This window comes from Ursus americanus, chromosome 23, assembly GCF_024610735.1.
Source record: "Ursus americanus isolate L20-20 chromosome 23, mUrsAme1.1.p, whole genome shotgun sequence".
NCBI lineage: Eukaryota > Metazoa > Chordata > Mammalia > Carnivora > Ursidae > Ursus > Ursus americanus.
The window spans coordinates 30251180-30271028 of record NC_142149.1 but is presented as its reverse complement, the minus strand read 5'-3'; the positions used below and the strand labels follow the sequence as shown (position 1 = coordinate 30271028).

General features: G+C 51.6%; 1 protein-coding gene across 2 annotated transcripts in view; it reads right to left on the bottom strand.

Moving 5' to 3' along the window:
- Window positions 1–7280: 7280 nt before the first annotated feature.
- AKAP1 (A-kinase anchoring protein 1) overlaps window positions 7281–19849 on the bottom strand; it is a 36070-nt gene continuing 23501 nt past the window's right edge. For both annotated transcript variants that reach the window (XM_045773531.2, XM_045773529.2), the window contains exons 4-11: window positions 18186–18312; window positions 17473–17600; window positions 15244–15421; window positions 13676–13826; window positions 13150–13217; window positions 11873–11946; window positions 11582–11644; window positions 7281–11022 (exon numbers count right to left, since the gene is read on the bottom strand). In XM_045773531.2, coding sequence (XP_045629487.1) covers window positions 10948–11022; window positions 11582–11644; window positions 11873–11946; window positions 13150–13217; window positions 13676–13826; window positions 15244–15421; window positions 17473–17600; window positions 18186–18312 — 864 coding nt within the window. In that variant the 3' untranslated portion in view covers window positions 7281–10947. The remainder of the gene's footprint in view (window positions 11023–11581; window positions 11645–11872; window positions 11947–13149; window positions 13218–13675; window positions 13827–15243; window positions 15422–17472; window positions 17601–18185; window positions 18313–19849) is intronic.

Sequence of the window (19849 nt, the reverse complement as noted above, 5' to 3'; positions counted from 1 at the left end):
GAGAGGCAGAACTTTCCCCCGTCTGCAACAACGGGAGTTGAAGGTTGAGGGTGGCAGTGAGCCAGGGGCTCTGGAGGCCCACAGGGTTTTGGAAGACCTTCTCGGTGGCATCAGGGATCTCCCCTGGGGATGGTGAGAATGGCCGGTGCCCCCATTCACCCAGGAAATGGGGATAAAGAAACCTTCCCCCAAGAGAAATGGAAGAGACTCCCCAGGCCCCTAACCGGGGCTACCCAGGCTAGTCCACAGGATCTGAGCTTGCGCACCGCATCTCCTGGAGGGTGACCGCGCCGGGCCACCTCCGGACGCCCCCGGAAAACCACAGGAGGGACGCGCCATGTCCCTGTTGCCGAGTTGCACCGTGTTCTGTATGTCCTCAGGTCCGTGCGTATGCCATAAATATTCATGGCTGCAAAAACAAGGTGACGGTCCTTTCGTGCTCCGGAAGAAACCGCAGAGGGCACCTGGCTTTCACGTCCTCCTGCCTTGAAAGGCTGTGTCAGGGCCCAGGAAGGACTACACCTTCTAAAACCCGGCTTCCTTAATTTGTTTAACAAAAGACATCTCCATGCTCTGTGGCCTCTTAATTTCCGTAGATGTTAAAGTGCAGAGAATTAAAGAATCAATGGCCAATTAAGAAGGCACTGGCAGCTTCTGGCCAACAGTATATTATTTATTTATTCAGCCAGCCACGCTCATTTTTAAAGCCCCAACTTTCCATTTTGTTTCTGACATCAAAAATAAATCAAACTGAACTGTACACGTCATAGCTGAAAAAAATTATTTGCATGATGCATTGCCCCTCTGAAAGCTCGGTAGCCACCTGCAAAAGAAATTTTTGTCTGTGTCAAAAAAAAAAAAAAAAAGAAAGAAAGATATAAATTCATGCTGGCAATGGACTCCCCTGAGGATACAGATAGGATTGAAAAGACAGAAATAAGATTTTAATTCACCAGTGATTTTTTTCCCCCTACTCTAGCTTCTTTTTGATTTCTGAGCATCCATTTTCCTGGATTGTCCTGGGAGGGTTGCAAAGGTTTTAGTCCATTAACACAGTGGTGCTGTGGTGAAATGTCAGAATGGACAGAGGGAAACAGCCATAGTGGGGACATAGGCTGGCCTTTTTCTGCTCCTGGTCCTGGCCTTCCAACCAGAGTGGGGGTTACCCAATGACCCCCTTTTTCCTCCATCCATATGACACCCTTTGGCATGCCTTACCTTAAAAGAAATACAAATCTGCCACCCAGTCTCTTGTTCCTTAACTGCTCCCCGATTTGCACGGCCCTGCCCAAATTTGGACAATTTGGAGTTGTTCCTGCGATGGGTACCTTCACTTTCTCCCACTCTTCCCCTTATCGCTGCCTCCCCCACCCCTCCTCCCCTCTCCCCCCCATCTTACCTCACTCCCACCTTTTCTCCAGCAAGCCCTCAATCCAATTTCCTACTTATTATCTACCCAAGCTACCGCAAGGTCGACTCTAGGACAGTGATTTCAAACATCCATGTGCACCAGAACCACCTGGATGGCTTGTTAAAAAACAGTTTCTGATTCAGTGAGTCTGAGGCAGGGCTTGAGAATTTGCATTTCTGGCAAGTTCTGAGAATGAGACCATACTTGGAGAACCACTGTGGAGGCAGGTGTAGGGAGGGCATCCTTCCAGAAACTTGTGCTATGGCGCCATCTAGTGGTCTGAGGCCACAGAGGCGGCGACCTGTACAGGGAAAGTTGCAAGACCCTGAAATTCACCCCTCCCCGCACACCAAGAGCGTCTTGCTTTGAGTGGAGGGCATTCACTTTTGTTATCTCTACGTTCTTGGTAAGATTTTTATTGAAATTAAATGATCTCTTTTCACCCTCGGAACAACCACAGGGCAGAACTGAGACTGAAATCTTCTGAGGCCAGAAGCGACACAGTGTAAACAGACCTTGGTGTTTGTCCTCCAAATACTGCTAACCAAAGGCGTGACAATCCTAGCACACTGAAAGATAGCAAAACAGCCATCCAGGTCACACAATACTCAAACCCTAATTTAACCCAAAATTTGGTCCTGAAAACTCCTGGTAGCCAAGTCAAGGGAGGAAATAAAGAGTTTCATCTTGTCCCAATCTGAAGCAAAGAAGCATACCTTCTAAGAGGGAAATCAAATTACCCCAAGTTCCTGCAAATTGCATTTTAAGCAAGCCCTCCAGGTAAGTTCTGAAGCAAACGGCCTGAGCCCCAACTTGAGGCTCCAACAGGAGCCCCGGGAGATGTCCACGCGTCCACCAGCCACCCTTTAAAAAGCAAAAAGAAACACGTGTGACTGATCGTATCTTGTTTAACCCACTATAACCAAAATGTTTCATTCTTTTTCTCTAATCGTGCTTTTTCTCCCAAGGTTATCGTTTACACTTACACCACCTCTCCATCTGGACAAGTCATGCCTCAAGTGCTCCGTGGCCCCACGTGGCCCCACATGGCCAGTGGCTACCATGATGGACAGCGCCGCTCTTGATGCGTTGAAACTTGGGGCCAATGGAAATGTTCTTCCATGATCTGCATTTAGGCATCATTTATTGAACACTTTCCACCCGGCTCTGTGCTAAGTGCTTTCCATGCTTTATGCCAGTGGTTTCATGCCAACCCTCTTAGCACTCTTGAGATAGAGAGGATGCTGGGAATCGTCCACTGCCACCACCATGGCCACATGTCCGGAGGCTCCAGAGGACGCAGAAGGAAGAGCGTGATTCCACCGCTGCAGGTCCTGTGGGCTCTGGCGGGAGAGATGCTGGGGCGAGGCTGGAATCCAATCAACCGGGATGAAGTGGATTCAGGGGTGGGGCGGGATTGGCCTGGAACCACACACCTGGTTAGATAGGATTTATAGTGGCAAGCAACAGAAATGGATTAGGGATTATCACCAGGAAGGCCACTGGGCAAGGCGTCAGGACAGCAGCTGGAAGGGCAACTGGGTAGGAAGAGCTCAGAGCGGTCTCTCTCTCAAGCAGGGTTCTCAGTCCCAGAAGCACATCAGAGTCACCCGGTGAGCTTTTTTTTTCCTTAAAGATTTTATTTTTTTAAAAGATTTAAGTAATTTCCACACCCAACGTGGGGCTTGAACTCACGAGCCTGATCTCAAGACTCACATGCTCTACCGACTGAGCCAGCCAGGGCCCCCCCCCTCCCGGTGAGCTTTAAAAAATCCTGATGTGCCAATAACTACTGAAGCTAAACATATTGCGACCCCCCGGCCCAGGAGTCCTCCAGGCGCAGGCCCAAGAGAAATGTACACGTACATCACCGAAAACCCAGGAAGGAGTCATAGCAGCTTATTCCCGACAGCCCCAGAGGGACACCTAAATGGACACTCATGAAGGAATGGGAAGAGAAGTTGTGTGGTGTTCACGAGGCAGAAGCCACACACCGTCAGACCCGGCGGCCAGTGGAGGGAGCGGGATGCAAGAGTACTTGCTCAAAGTTCCGAACAGGCAAAGCTAACCTTACAGAGGTCAAAGAATAATGGTCACCGCGGAGAGGGTGCTAGCCAGACAAGGGCATGAGAAGAACTCCGGGGTCCTGGGAATGTCCGTCTTCCCCTGACTAGGGTGACCCAGGTGTATCTGTGTATAAGCACATCGCGTCCTACCCTCAGGCATTGTGCACTTTATGGAGTTTAACAGAGGTGTTTGTTACACTCCAGAAGTAGTAATTCTAAAAAATATATCTCAATGCCCAGGCTGCCACCCAGCCCAGCAAACTCTGCATCTCTGAGAACGGGTCCATGCACCGGTGGTTTTCAAAGAGATTCCAGTATGCGGCCACAGTTGGACACTACCGGCCCGGAACAGCACTTCTCGAACTCGTGTGAGCACATAAAACCCCTACGGGTCTTAGTAAAAGGAAGAGTGGGTTCAGTACGGTGGGGCTTGGGATTCTGCTCCCAGGTGCTGCCGGCACTCTGGGATGGTGGACCACACTCTGCTGCCCAAAAAGGGTCTTCCTGGTCTACCCTGGGTTCGTGCCCACCCTGCGTCAGTGGACAGTTCTGTGCTGGATCACCCTACCGGGAACAAGGCTTCTACCGGGAGGGGATCTACAAGACACAGAGCTGCCCACCGCGGAGAACCTTAGGGACCCTTTAGATTCTGTAATGCTCAAAGTCTAAAGAATTCACAGTTGGAAAAGAGGCAGGAAATACTAAGGACGCATTTAAGTTTGGTTGAATAGGGGGGCAAATATGGAGGGGTGTTTACAGTGGGGAGGTCAGCAAACTTTTTCTGTAAAGGACTAGTTTTTGTTTGTGTTTTTTTTTTTTTTTTAATTTTATTCATTTGAGAGAGCACAGATGGGGAGCTGCAGGAAGAAAGGAGAAAGAGAAGCAGACTCCCTGCTGAGCAGGGAGCCTGATGTGGAACTTATCCCAGGACCCTGAGATCATGACCCGAGTAAGCCGAAAGGCAGATGCTTAACCGACTGAGCCACCCAGGCGCCCCAAGGACTGGGTATTTCTGACCTCACAGGGCATACGGTCTCTATGGCAGGTCAAGTCGGTGGTTGTAGCACAATGGACATTATGCAACCCAATGCCGTGGCTGTGGACCAATAAAACTGTACTTACAAACACAGGTCTGGTTTGTGGCCTGAGGCCGACACTACGCTGTCATCTGTGTGTGTGAGGGATGGGCCCTCTCGGAGAAAACACGAGAAACTAAATCATCTCCCTGGAGAGGAAACGAGGGGGCCTGGGGCACACGGCAAGGAGACACCTTTCACTGGTTATCCTTCGATACCTTTGGAATCACGAATTGTATCACCTGCTAAAAAAACTGCAAGGACGAAAAGATAGGACTTCTACACATGAAGTATTTGCAGACAGCCTCCCGTGAAGACGTGCTTCCTCTTTTACCATCCCTTTCTCCAAGTGGCCCTGAGCCAGAGCTACAGGACAACCCCCATCCTGTGGGAGGGTGGCCCTTGCTATGCAGTTGTCCCCTACCACCCTCACCTCTTTCCTCGGCCTTCTCTTCCTTCAAGGTGGTGGGAGGCCACCTCCCGCAAGGAGCCCGCCCAAAAACACGGGAATGCCAGCCTCACTCACCCTCCTGGCAACACGGCCCTGTGGTTAAGAGCGGTGTCTGGAGTCTGGAAGGCCCAAGTCCCCGTCCTGGTGCTGCTGGTTTGCAGCCCGTCTCCCACCTCACCAGCAGTTGCCAGGACCCCCTAAGGAAGTGAGGGAAGGCCCCTCCACAGGAAAGCACCATCTGTGTAGAGATCACCGAGCCCCCCTCCCCAGGGAGCAATGCTCCTACGGACCGGCGTGTCTCCCTCGCAGCCCCCTCGCAGGATGCCCGGCAGACAGCAGGCTCTCAGTGGAGAGAAAGACATGAGTGGGAGCAGGCAGAGCTCCTGCCTGTCACCAAGCCAAGGAAGCTGAAGAAAGGCAAGAAATCCATCCCAGGTCGAGGTAGGAGGTGTCTGCCTTCTGGGGCCTTCCAGGGCTTCTCAAATGGCGTCTGTCCGACCAGATGTCAGCCGGGCCTATTTCTAGCAACGAACAGCCAAGATCTCGCCTAGATAATTTGCTTTGTAAAAATACAAAGTCAGCCAGCCTCGTTAACGGGAATCTTCAGGAAGGCTCTTATTTACAGAACAAATCAGTCTAAAGGCAAAGCTGGCAAGACCTCTGTGTTCATCTAACTCACCCCCAGGTTTTACGGATGGAAGGAGGGGGGTAGAGAGGGGTAGAAACTTGCCCCAAGCCCCATGGCCAGAGCTCTGAGTCCTCAGAGGAAAGGTCAGGGGCCCAGAACGAGGGACCATCGATCAGGTCAGGCTAGAACAGGCTGCAGAGAACACACCACCTCAATCTCAGTGACTCAGGACAGACTTGCTCCGCACACCAACATCCATGCGGGACTGGCTGCAAGTCTGCTGCTCGGTCGTCTTCACGCCGGGACCCGGGTGCACGGACTGGGCTCCACCTGCAGCACAGCCGCCGCAGGGAGGGAGAGAGCAAGTGAGTCCGCCTCGGGACACACTCTGCCTCTACCTGCCGAGCACACGTGTACGAGGGTGCACCGTCCCACCGCAGGGGAGGGGGGGGGACAGGCTTTTTGGCGGGAGACCTTCACTCCAGCAGAGACGCTCAGCTGAATAACTGCTGGTGTCAGGACAAAAAGACAGAAATGTTCAGATGTACAAGGCGTTCTGAAAACCAAAAAAAGTCAGGCCTACTCCACACAAAAGTAAATCAAAATAAGGACCTCAGGAGCAGGTGTGTAAGAAATAGTAGGAGTAATGCTGGTGCATTATGCACCATTTATGCAAAAATGTTTCCCGGTAACATGACTAAAGTTTAATGTCACCATTCTAAAACTCTTGAGATAGATGCTGATATGAAAAAAGTTTGAATTCTGAACTGGATTCTAGAGGATTCTAACAAAACCCAGGAGACAGAGAAAGTGTGTGCATTCACACTTGTAGGAAGAAAGGCAAAAATCTTTCTGCTGAGTCTCCCTTTTGGGGGGAAAGGAGGACTTAACTATGTGATATTAAGAGAAATACAAATTCAAAGTTACTGGCGAATAACTGATATCCACTGATAACAAAGAAACAAGACGTTAAGTGCTAAATTTAGGGGGTGGCTCAGTCAGTTAAGCATCTGTCTTAGGCTCAGGTTATGATCCCAGGGGCCTGGGATCAAGCCCCATATTGGGCTCCCTGCTCAGTGGGAGCCTGCTTCTCCCTCTCTCTCTGCCCTCCCCCTCCCTCACTCCCTGCTTGTGCTCTGCCCTCTCTCATGCTCTTGCTCAAATAAATAAATCTTTTAAAAAATAAAAGCTAAAATCATTACAAGGAAAAATTCTGATCAAGCAAATGAGAAAAGCAAAAACAAAAACTACCCAAAACCAAAACATAACAGAAAAATGAACTACATGGCAAATAACATCACAACAGTGACCACAACGAACAAGCCACATTCACCTGACCTCTTAGATTTCACTAAAAGAAAATTTTAAAAACTTCTAGCAGTGTGCTGTTTATAAGCCATCCACCCACCTCATTAGTTAAGTGACAGAAAAAAATATAAAATTTAAAACAAAAAGCACCAGACAGAACACCAACGATGAGAAAATATCACCCATGGGCTTCTTTCAGAAGTTTCCACCTAAGAAGAACAGGAAAACGTTGATAATACCGGAATCTTTTAATGCACTTTTCTTGGAAATGGAAAGTACAGACCCCCCCCCCAAAAAAAAAAGTGAAGGGAGGGGGCAAGAACGAAAAACTAGATATGAATAATTTACAAGCTCAATTTAATATAGTACATAAAACTTTATAACAAACCAACAACATGCATTATTTTTTCCAAATGTCGGTAGAACATTCACCATGATTGCCTCTCAAAAAAATCATGCTAAAGGTCATCTGGAAAAATAAATGTGCAAAAGAACCTAGAGCTTTTTGAATACGGACAAACAAAGGTCAACCTAAGGCCGTCAGTACTGGTGTGATGCTGATCAGTGGGACAGTCTGGTACCCAACAAGGCAGCCACCTGTGGCTGAGCACCTGAGCCGTGGTTAGTCGGGAAAGACAGGCTGGAAATGTGAAATATACACACAGGATTCCCAAGACTTACTATGAAAATACTATACAATCTCATTGATATTTCCAATGTGCATGACGTGTTGAAATGTTGGGCTAAACAAACTATTCAAATTAGTCACACCTGGTTTTTTCCTTCCTAATGAGGCTCCTAGAAAATTTTAAATTACACACACGTGGCTCACACGTTTCTACTGGACAGTGCTGGTCCAGAAACCATCCAGATGTTCTCTTAGCTGTCCATATCCCTGACGACCTTTCCCAGTGGAGATTTTTTTCCTTTCTAGATCATCAAAGATCAAAAACGTTCACTCTGGCCTACATGCTACCTCTTCTTCTTGGCTTTATTTGCATTTCTCCAATTTTAATTTCTTATAGAAGCAAAATGATTGATCACCTTCTGCCATGGTGTTTTTCCCATTCTCAGTTTAAGACTGTTTTGCGGGCTGATGACTTAACGACTGTAACCTCTACTTGGGGATGCGGAACGAAGTGTGATCAGTTCTCACGTTGCTCCGGAGGAGCTGTGGTCAAGACCTGCCTTGGGACAACAGCCTGGCTTTGAGGGTCCAACTGCAAACCACTCTCTGAAGTCACCATCTATTTCCAGGGTCAGTCCCTGCCTCCCTGGGGTTTCATGAGGACCAAGTATCTCCCACAAAACAGCACACTGACACAGTAAGTTCCCCATCACCCCGGCTCATCTTGACTTATCTCAAGCCCGTGATGGTTAAGGGGCATGCGCGAGGCTGTACAAGGCGTAGCAGTAACCCCGGCCCCAGCCTCCAGGCTGACACCCTGCTGGGAGCAGCCACACGTGGCAGGGCCCCGAGGACTGGAGTGAGAAACAGTTGAAATAAACACCTGTAGTGAGAACAGGCTGGAAGCTCCAGCCTCCCACGCCCAGCTCTCCACCTGTCTCCCCCATACCCTGGGCAGGTGACCAAGTCTCCCTCCAGCACCATGAGTTTTCAGTCATACTTAAGCTGTCCCCTGGATGGCCCGGTTAACTCGGAGCACATGTCTGAAATATACTGGCCAAAGGACTGGTGTCCAGAATGGGGGAGCCGGGACCTCCATAAATCTACTCCTCTGTAAGATGACCAACAAAATGGTCAAAATCAACTTTTTCCCAACTCCGTAATCTGAGAAGGGTTAACTCAAAGAGTACATGCCCTTCACCAACCTCCAAACTTACTTTACTCCCATATACCAAAGCCTTCTTAAATGGACCCAGCCCTCGGGCTGAGACTGTAAGCCCTGAGCAGCCCACCTCCTCATCCCCACTACCTATCTGCCCCGATCCTGGGGGCCTTGTCCAAGGAATCCTGACCCATCACTTGTCACCCCAGGAGTTGTCTCACTGGGAGCCCTTATCTTGTCTGGACCACCCCATCCCCCACCAGGCAACAGAATTCTGGGGCTCCCTCCATTAAAACCTCTCAATAGCTCCCAAAGGCCAAATCTGCACACCAGGCTTTGCGACTCTCCTCAAACTAGCTTGAAGGCTCCCACACCCCCTTGTCTGCTCCAGTGATGCAGAGTTTACAGAAAAAGCTGAGACTGGGTGTAACCCAAGCTGGCCAATGTCACAGCCCATTACTGCTGGGGCTTAGGTCATCCTGCAGCTATGATCGCATGAGAGCTCGCCTTGGGCCAAACTCTAATGGAGCACACTCCCATGATTTTACTTCATCGCCCTGAGGTTGAGGTTAGTCCCATGAGCTGATCCTACAGATGAGGGTAAGCAAGCACTCATTACCTACAGCTAGGGGAGTGGCTGCAGCTCTGTGGGAGGATTCCCTCAGGGTGAAGGGTCCTCAGTCCGTCAAGCATCAGACCCTGGATTTCCACTCAGGTCATGATCTCAGGGTCGTGAGACTGAGATCGAGCTCCATGTTGGGCTCAGTGGGGCGTCCACTTAAGATTCTTTCTCTTTCTCCCTCTTCCTCTGCCCCTCCCTCCTATGTATACATGCTCTCTGTAAAATAAATAAATATATAAAAAATCAAACGTCATTCTGCTCTCCCCATGTAGGCATATATTGTTCCTACCGCTGCAACCGATGACGTAACTTCAAAGATCTATTGAGAATGCCCAAAGAATTGTGGAAACCAGTGCTTTAAACTCAGGCCTGGCTATCTGAGACACTCACCAGGGAAAGCCAGAGGAAGCTTGGCTGCCACCTTGAGGGGCAAGGAGAGGGAAAAATGGAAATTTCTGGCTAACTGGTCTTCCCAGAGCCCTGGGGCTCCTTTAGAGGGGCCCCTCCAGCCCACCACTCACCACCACCTCCTCACTCCCCACCCCAACCCTCTCACCCTGGAAGAAATGGACTCAAAGCTACAGTGTATACAGTTCAAGATTTATATAAGTTACTTTCTTACGTCGGCACAATGCTGAAGCCAGTCTAAAAAAAGAAACACACCACAGGAAGGTAATTCAAATGAGTTGATTTTTTTTTTTTTTTTTTAACAAATTTGTACAGGGGAAAAAAAAAAAAATCCCCGCTCACAATCTATACCCTACAGTCGCCCTGTCCAGTATGCGGGAAGCCACAGGAGGAGCCCGCAGGGGTAGCTGTGCGCTGCAGAAGTTACTTCTGCTCACAGATGATGTGGGGTGTGGAAAAATCTTTAGTTCCCTTTGTTCTCCAGTGTATCTTATACAAAATATTACATTTTTTAAACATATATTTACAGAGTTTGCACAAATAGAAAATGGTTACAAATTACAACCAGGCTTGGCAAGATAACCGTTCCCCTCCCCCACCGACCAAGGCCGAAGGTCTAACTGCTTCGTATTTACATATGCATTAAAAAGTCCGCCTTCCTAGAGACCCAGATGAAGTTTATAAAAACTGGTTAAACATCATAAATTCATTGACATAAGCTGTACAAGTAATCAATACCAATTAGTGATTTCATGTCTTGCTCCCTGAAGAAAGATTTTGAAGGAAAAGAAACCCTCAGGCAACACATCCCTTGGCCCATCTGCTGCAGGTGGTCTGGCTCTGAGTGAGGGGAGGAGGTGGGAAGGAAGAAGGGGATGGAGGTGGTGGAGGACAACCTGGTTCAGACAGTTTTACTTTCACTCTTTTTTTTTTTTTTTTTAAAGGCTTGGAACCAGGCTAAACTGACCGGCTTGTTATACACCATCCTATGGCTTTGAAGGAACCCATGGTTCCTTCCTTGTCTCAGAGAGGAGACTTCTCAACATGACAACAGTGTGGGGAAAAAAAAAAAGACGACTTTCTGGGGAAGATAACGTTTGTTATTCTGATGTAACGTCTTTGCCTCAGCGCCAAGCCCAATTTCAACAGTGCAAAAAGACTCCAGAAGCATCTGTGGGGGACGGGGGTCAGAGGCTCGCGTAGTAGCTGTCTACCCACTGAGCAAGTCCTCGCTCCACCAGCGACCGGTTTATCAACACCGCCTAGAAAACAAAGTTCCCTTGAGAGCTTTGCCCACTGCATCTCAGGGCCAGCTGTCAGGCCAACTCGGGTTCTCCCCCTCTCGGTCCCAGCTGACCACGGCATGCTAAAGGCAGGAGAGAAGTAGGGGGTGGGGGACAGGACTCTTCCAGGCCAATGGGGGCACTGACTGAATGTTCTGTCAGCATGAGGGCAGGCTGCTCAATACACTAAAGAACTCTAAGTGTTAACACCATGAAATGGGGTGGAAAAAAACCCAGTGGACACAAGGTCCAGAAAGGTCCTACGTCCAGGAAGGACCGCCGACATTTTGCGGTGGGGCCTGTCCTGTGCACTGCGGGAGCTTTCGCGCCACTCCCCAGCCTCTACCTGCCAGATGCCGCTAGCATCGCCACCCCCAACTGGGGCAACCAAAAACCATCTCCAGACATTGCTGAATGGGGGGGGCCACTGGTCTACAGTCACATCCTCTGAGTGGCTCAAGAGGAGACAACGGCAGATACAGCTCCAAGTCCAGCCATGACCGCTGGCCAATAACTCAAAGGGAAGAACAGAACTTACTTCATTTCCAACCACACTCCACAGCTGAATCAGAGGAAGGCCAGTGGGACTGTAACTTGTCACCTAGAAAAACAACAGAAGAAAACGAGCCTGTTGACAAGCCACCCCACGCACCCCTCCTTAAAGAATGCTGGCCAACCCAGGGCCCAAGCCACAAAGGAGTAAGGAATTCAAAGGTCAGTTCGCAAGAACGCAAGGTCCTTGGAAGAGAGGCCGGCAGGCGCGGCACAGAAGGCAGGCGGGGGCTCGTCAGACAGACCCCGGCCCGCGGCCCGCCGCCCACGCCCGCACCTGAGCCAGCAGCGCCGTGTTTCCGGTCATCTCGCTCATGGCTGCGTCCGCTTCAGGTGAAAAGTGGTCATCATCTTCGAAAGGCAAAAGAAAAGAAGCATTTAGGCTTTCCCGGAGGCAACGCATCCTTGTCGCTCCCACAGCTTCCGGGGCTTCTCGGGGCGGATGCCTGGGACTGCCAGGCTCCGCAGAACGTCACCGGGAAGCCCCCTGCGGCAGCACGGAGGCCAGGCCTCCGCGGCGCTGCGAGCGGATACGCTCACGGCTCTCTGCTGCGTGCGGCCTGCAGTGCGACAGAAACGCTGCCTTCAAGGGGAAGGCTCCCGCCGCCGCCGAATTTGGGCGCTGACCGGGCTGAACCTTCCCGCAGCGAGGCCGCAACCGCGACGAGGGCGGGCCGGCGAGCGCAGCGTGGGCGGGGAGGGCGCGGCGCCAGAGGCGGAAGGCCGGAGAGGCGGGGTCGGGAAGGCCGGCCGCACGGACGCAGGAGCGCGCGCTTCAGCCGGCCTTGCGCAGAGCGCGGGGACGCACGGAAACGGAGCGGAGCCGCGCAAGAGCAATAAGGGAAAACAGAAGCGGGCGTCGGCCCAGCGCGCAGGCCGCCAGGGCTGCAGCCAGCCTGCAGGGCTTCTGGGCCCTTCCCGGATGCAGACCAGAGTGTGGCACGACCCGACTATCACCTACAAATACAAATTCCCTGGTATCGGCAGCTGCGACTTGACCACCGTCCACATGCTAGCTCCTGGGTTTATGGGATTCCCTCGGCCACCCTGAAGGACAGATACTGCCCCATTTTCCAGAGGGTTTAAAAAACTGGTGAGGCTGACTCTCTTGCCCAGGATCACCATGTCCCCCTTCCGTCTGGGGACAGGGTCGTCTAGGATACCACACAGGTGAGTGTCCACACGGTCCCCACGGTGCCTGGGAGCTGAGGCCCAGCTGAGCAATGCTACACGCCTCCACACCTACCCTCGACCACGGAGGGATACTAGAACCCTGGGTCTCAGCTACATTCTGGAAAGTGCCTATGTTAGAAACCTCTCAAAGTTGGCAGCCTGGGTAAAGTCCAGAACGGTGGTCCATGGGCCAGCAGCACTGGCATCACCTGAGTCTTTGTTAGAGAGGCACGTCCTCAGGCCTCAGCCTAGACCTATCCAATCCAAAACAGAGGCAGCAAGCTGTGTTAGCCTAAGACCTCCGGGCACAAACGAGGCTCTCAGAGAGAAAGACCTACTCTCAACGACTGTGCCCACCATGTCAGGGGCCCCATCTGTTACCTGACAAGGGCATCACGCTGTCCAGAAGGACCTCTGCTCCCTGGAACGGCAGAGTCACAAAGTCAGATCTAGAAAGGCAAAGAAGGAGCACTGTTTATGAACCTGAAGGCTGACACCACCTCAGGCCAATACTTACTTCGTGCTTTAGCCCTGTGAGACCTCAGCAAACCCAAGACAAAGCCAGGCGAGGCATATACGACGGGCAGCAAGCTGCAGCTCCCAGCATGCCTGAATGCAGGCTTCCCCCTGCAGCAGCCTCACCTCAGAGGGACTGCTGGCGTCAAGCTCCCAGAGAGAAGCCTGCTTCACGTCTGCCCTAGGATACTTAGGGGACCTCTGCGACAAGACAGTCCTTTCTAGCTGAGGCGAGCATGCAGTCTGTTTCTAGCAGACTCTGCCAAACCAGAGTAGGCAGCAGGAGAAAGACTCAATCTAGGTCCCAGGCTTGGCAGAACTGAGCCAGCTCTGCAGAAATCCCACATCCCAACACCCGGGGCATGTGCATGTCTGAGGAGTGTGGACCCACCGGATCTGCCGGAGCACGTCCACTTTCACTCTCTTATATCCACCATAGTCCACGTAGCGGATCTCCACTTCATTGCTTTCCTCATAGGAGGCCACCACTTGGGCTCGCCACCAGGCACCATCCACGCCGGGGGCAGCACAGATGACCGTTACTGCAGGTCAGGAAGAGAGTGTGTGGATACTCCTGGCATGGTGCAGGGCACCAAGGGTCACCCACCTCCCCACGTTACTTCTCAGGGGCCTGTGTCTCCACAGGGCTGGGGAATAGCCAGGAGTCTCCAAAGCTTCCTTGAAGTCCGAGACTGGCCAAGGGAAAGACCTGCACGTGGGAAATCTGGCCTCCCATGTATGCCACCCAAAAAGCTCTCCAGACCAAAAAGCGTTCTTCCAGATCCATTTATTCTGAAACCCACTAAAGCCTGAGATGGACAAGGATTGACCAGAAGGAAACAAGTAAAATCCAAAACTCAGGGAATGGGGATTTATATTCTTAAGGGAAAGTCCCAGAAAGAATCAAGAACCTCCAAGTGCAGCAGATCTTGTTGGCCTGGTATCTGGAGCCTGTTCTGGCCTGTGGAGACTCAGAAGTCGATCAGAAGAGGACCCCCAGGCTTAAGCCCACCTCTTCTCGCCTTTGCTTCAGGAAGGTGTCCCAGGCAGCCAAGGCCAGGGAGCAAGTGCACCAGCAGTGCACCAACCCCACCCTGCGGCAGCTGGGCCAGGACAGGTGGAACTACAGGGTGAGGGCCTGCACACACAGCCGACCACATTAGGTCCTCACCTTGACCCTTAAAGGGAACCCCTGGTACAGTCACCTATTAGACCCCAGTTTGGTCTTCACTGATGGATCAAAGCAACGTTAAGAGACTCTGACGACAATTAAATCCTTATTTCTGCTACAGGTAGCTTCAAAGTTTCCCTTAAAGCCTTAAAACCCCAACAGAGTGGTCCAGGTTAGGAGCCCCTAGATTAGGGTGGGTGAAGAGATGTTCTGACACGGGATTCTTGCAACAAGGGCAATAAGAATATAGTGCCCGAGCACAGACTCAGGAGCACAACTGCGTTTAGACCCCAGTTCTCGCTCAGGTATCCCCTGGGCCAGCGACCTGACTCAGAGCCTGTTTTCTCACCTGTCACATGGAGGGGAGACACCCCACGGCAGGGGTCTATTGCTCTCAGGGAGCTTCTCCGAGAACCGTCATCTGGATCAGGGACTTTACATATAACACACATACAATCCAACCCTGATTCCTCAAACAAGTGGGCATCGCCCCATTCAACTGATAAATGGCAAAGCTGGGATCTGAACTCATGTGTCAAAGATCTACTCCAATCCCATGGGACTCTGTCAGCCAGTGGGAAGACCATTTCCATTGGGATAGCTGAGAAACTCAGCCCAGGAGTGACTCCACACTGACGGCAAGACTCAGGGATGCCGTTCCCGTGAAGGATCCCAGAACAGCCTCCTCCTGGGTCAAGACCAAGGGCAGAACAGGCCACCCCCAGAACTCCTCCCCCTGGCCTGGCCAGAGCCCAAGGCTCCCCAGCTGACCCCAGGGCAGCACTTACTTTCCACTGGGGTGGGCAAGGTGGGGATTCCGGGCTGAGAGTAACACAGGTACATCTGCTGGTCCAGGCTACGCAGTGCGTGGAAGGTAGGGTGCGTGTGCTGCTGCACGAACAAGTGCCCGGCGTTGACCTGGTTGACCACGATCACCTCCACGGTGACGCCATCGGGCAGCATGAGCTGTAGGGAAGGGAAAGGAGCAGCAGGCACTGCAGCAATCCTTCTCTTCTCATGTTTGAGATAAGCCCTGAGGCCCCAGGGCAAGCCTCTGAACTGGCACATCTCTGAGAAGGGCATCGCAGCCCAAAGCAACATGGTACCCAAATGGCAGAAGCCCAAGGACAACTACTTCAGCCATGGAAAGTGTGGCACCTGTGGCCCCTGTCCTGCAATGCCAAGAGTGACCTCTAGAGGAGGCCTCGTCCCAGGGCTGGGCAGGGGCCTTTCTTGAGGAGTCTAACACCCAGGGAAGGCAAGGGAATGAAGGGCCCTGGAGAACAAGCCACCAGAGAATAAGAGGTGGGCAGGCCCCAGGCCCGTCAGCCAGCAACCTGGGCCCTGCAGCTGAGCCCAGGAGCTCCAAGTCCCACAGGGTCCCTCTACTTTGCTTTCCTGCCAGCGAGAATCCAACAGTCTGAGGCATTCTGTCTCCTGCTCTCTGCACTCCACAGACCTCCTCCAACTCATTCCCACTCTGGATTTGGAATGTAGGTTTGCTCAGTGGCCAGGCCCTACATTAAAGGCCCTAGTAGAGGCCAAGACTGCTCTCAAAAAGACTTGTCCCTAGGGTGCCTGGGTGGCTCAGCTGGTTAAGCATGTGCTTTCAGCTCAGGTCATGATCCCAGGGTCCTGCGATCAACTCCCACTTCGGGCTCCCTGCTCGGCGGGGAGTCTGCTTCTCCCTCCCCCTCTATTCCTCCTGCTTGTGCTCTCTAGTCTCTCTCTCTGTGTCAAATAAATAAATATAATCTTAAAAAAAAAAAAAAGGAAAGGAAAAAAAGACTTGTCCCTAGACACTAGTTTTCCCAATGCCAAGTTACAGGCAACCCTAGGTGCTCTGGACACAGGAAGATGTTGAGACCACCTTCCAGTCAGTTGGCAGGGCCTCTGGCTAAGAGTCCTGACCTCCACCCCTCCCCCCAGTACAGCTGTTTGAAAGGCACCTGGGATCTCCTCACCAGCTCCACCAAGCCACACAGAGAACAAGGGAAGGAAGCCATCCCAGCTGCTCAATTATTTACAATTAAAGAGTGGGTCTGGTCCAAGCCTGCTGGGGAAAAAATGCTAGGATTCAGAAGTAAAGCATGGAGTGGGGTTCAGCCCACTCCCCAATATCCACAGGAAAGTAACAGGACACCCATCCCTCCCCCCACGGCACGAGTGTCTTTGGAGATACAGAACCAAGAAGTCACACCCCCCCAAACACACACCAGGAGACAATTTTCCTGAAGCAGCACATTCAGCCTGTGTGTGAAGTGCTGTTGTCATCTTAGCCTACAGAGCCCTACAATTCTTCCACGAGGGACAGAAGGCTCAAAGAGAGCTGGCGGCATGCTGCAGGATCTCGAGTGATAGGCCCCAGAGACCTCACAGCCCCCAGCACACAAAGGCCCCAGGATGTCAGCTTTCCCTCCTGCCAAACTCCAGGAGCAACCTCCAAAGAGCCACCTGGCTCCCAGGGCCGGGTGGGGAGGATTTCTTCTCCTTTATAACCTAGGTACCTCCTGTGAGAAGGGGAAGGGAATCCTTCACTAGGGCCACCACTAGACCCCACTCAACTAGGAGTAAGGAACATAAGAACCCACTCCAAGCCCATCCAGACCCACAACAGTGGGTCCCACCCAGGCCTCAGAGGTCTTAGGCTGGGACTCTGGACACATCACCAGCTTTGAAGGGACCCAAGCCAGTCTGGGTGCACCCAGTCTCCTGGATAGACTATAATCCTTTCTAGGCAAATGTCTTGAAAACACAAAAGGTGCCAGGGCAGCAGAGCCCGAGAACAGTCCTTCCAAGTGGGGACAGAGGCATATCTGGCTTTGTACCAGCACTTCAGCCCCAGAGCCTGGCGGCAGAGAACACAAGCTAGAAGCAGAACCAAACCGACCAGAGGAGGCCAGAGGTGAGAGGTCACAGGCATCAACGAGCACAGTCTTGGGAGTTTCTTATTTGGGAAAGGCTGGAGTGAAAGGGAGACAAGAAGGTCTTATCTGGTCCCCTAGGCGCATGCTCACCCAGGAAGTCATTGGAAGAGAAGGCAGTGCCAGGGATGGCAGTGGGGGAGCGTAGATATTGGTGAGGTTCAGTTCTTTGAACTTCTTCCCAATCAAGTTCAGTGCCTTGTCTACATGATGCTGAGAACCTAAATGGGGGTAGAGGCAGGAGAGTCACAGTGGGTATGACAAACAGGAAAACCAAACGCATGTATATACCCCACTCCACAAGAGTTTTCCTAGCGTTCAAGTATGTCTTTAAGGTGCCAGAAAGCTAAGTTTCGCTTTAAGAAGAAAGGCATCTAAAGAGGCCTGCAACCCACTGACCTTTCTAATGGTACCCCTGCCGCTGTGTCCATGCTTTGAACACAATAGGAGGCTAGCAGATGGGAAAGGCCCAGCCCTGCCCGACCAGAGGAGAATCATGCTCTGCTCTGTGAGGGAGCCGTGTGAGGCAGTGGGCACCATAAACCCAGGCCCCCCCCCCCCCAGCCTGCCGTCTGAGTGCCCATGCCTCTCCTGGCCAGAAGATCTGGGGGAGGGTGCTGAGGCTCCTTCAGGGAGCTGAACTGGAGAGGAGGGCCGAAGGAAGACCCCCCGCCCATGTTCCCTTCACCCAGGATGAGCAGGGTTTTCTATTCAGAGACTTGGATTCCAAAAGGGGAATAATTGGGACTCAAATGCTTTACATTTCAGGGAAGACAATGAAACCCGGGCCAGCAGCTGCCACCGACCTTCTATGTGGCAGATCTGGATGTTCTGGGTGTAAGGCAGGGTTGAGATGTAGATCTTGGCACCAGACGTTTGCTTCAGAAAACTCACATACCTCCCCTGCTTGCCAATGAGCCGACCAACTAAGTGCTGAGACAGAAAGAGACCATTGGAGGAGTTAATGGGAAACCAATTCCCTACGTTCCCAAAGACCTACCTTCGTTTTACGCAAGGTCAAGCTCAAACACATCATTAACTGTGAACATGCCAGCACTCATTTGCCAGGCACTGTTGTGAGCACTTAGCTCTGAACCAGATACCTTTATCACCATTTTACAGATGAGGTTAACAAGCTGAAAGAGGCAAAGTAACTCACCCAACATCACACAGCTACTAAGTGGCTGAACTACACAGTCCGGCTCTGGACTCAGCAGTTCCCATTTCTTCCCTGACAACCTGGCCCACATCCAGAAAGCTGCAAAGCCAGCGTCTTCTCCTCCCAAATCTATACTAGGAGAGGTTTTGCCAGCCACAAGGGTCGATTTATCACTCCTCAGACCTCTTCAAGTCTATCCAGTTTTGAAGATAAAGAGGCTCCATTTGAGAACCCTTGCACTTCTGTTGCCAACTGATAGCAGCCCGGAGCCTTCGGAGCACAAGGCTTGCAGAAGCGCCCAGCGTGCCGAGAGCTTAAGGCAGACAGGAGCAGCCCGACTTAGCCATGATGTAAGTAAGACAAGCTCTGAGACAATCCCAAATGACCCCACCCCAGCAGAGCCACCAGGGACACGGTTACGCTGTACCCAGAGCTGCCTGCCCGTGCCCTCTGCAACCACTGAAGGAGAAGAGGGCACGGTGGCTCTCAGGGTCACGGGGGGAGAAAACACCTAGGGAGCCAGCACCCCGGGGTCAAAGCAGCCCGCCTGACCCACAGTTCAATCCAAGCCAAGTCTCCACAGCGGCAGGGAGCTAAGTGCCCAGGAGAATTCAGTTGGCCAATTATTTATGAGCCCCAGCGAGAAACATCAAGATCAAGCTAATAAAATTGTTGAGTTAGATAGCAAAAAGCTCAAAACCACTCAGTAGCCTGGATTGGAGGACTGGTGGAGTAAACTGACATTCACACAAGGAATAATGCAGTTAAAATCATATTTTCAAAGAATAACACAGGAAAATTGAATTGTTAAATATTTAAAAGCATTAATTAAAGCAACATAATCTCAGTTTTGTTTAAAAACCACAGGGTGCAAGACGAGAAGGAAATACACGTCCTCACAGTCACTCCCGGGGGGTGAGTTTAGAGCAGCTTGTTATTTTCTTCATACATGTCTATACTTTTCAAGCTCTCTGAAATATGGATTTATGCTGTGCTCAATTATCAAATACACTTCGCATTGGGGAGCTCTGAGCAGAGCACAGTGAAGGAACTCCTGCCTGGCCCATGCCCTCAGTCTGGTGTTTGCTAGCATCTCCAAACAGATCAGAGCTCCAGCACACACAAGGAAGCCCCAGGGGGAGAATGAGTGAGTTTGAAGGAGATGAGAACAGGTCCCTCCTGAGGGCAGCTGAGGGGACTCCACGACGTCGCAGGAAGCTCTGGGCCCTGGCAGAGTGTGGCCCTCCCTTTCCCATCAGCCTCTGGCTTACTCAGGGGCTGTTCTGGGTTTACTGTCCCTCCCCCCTAAGC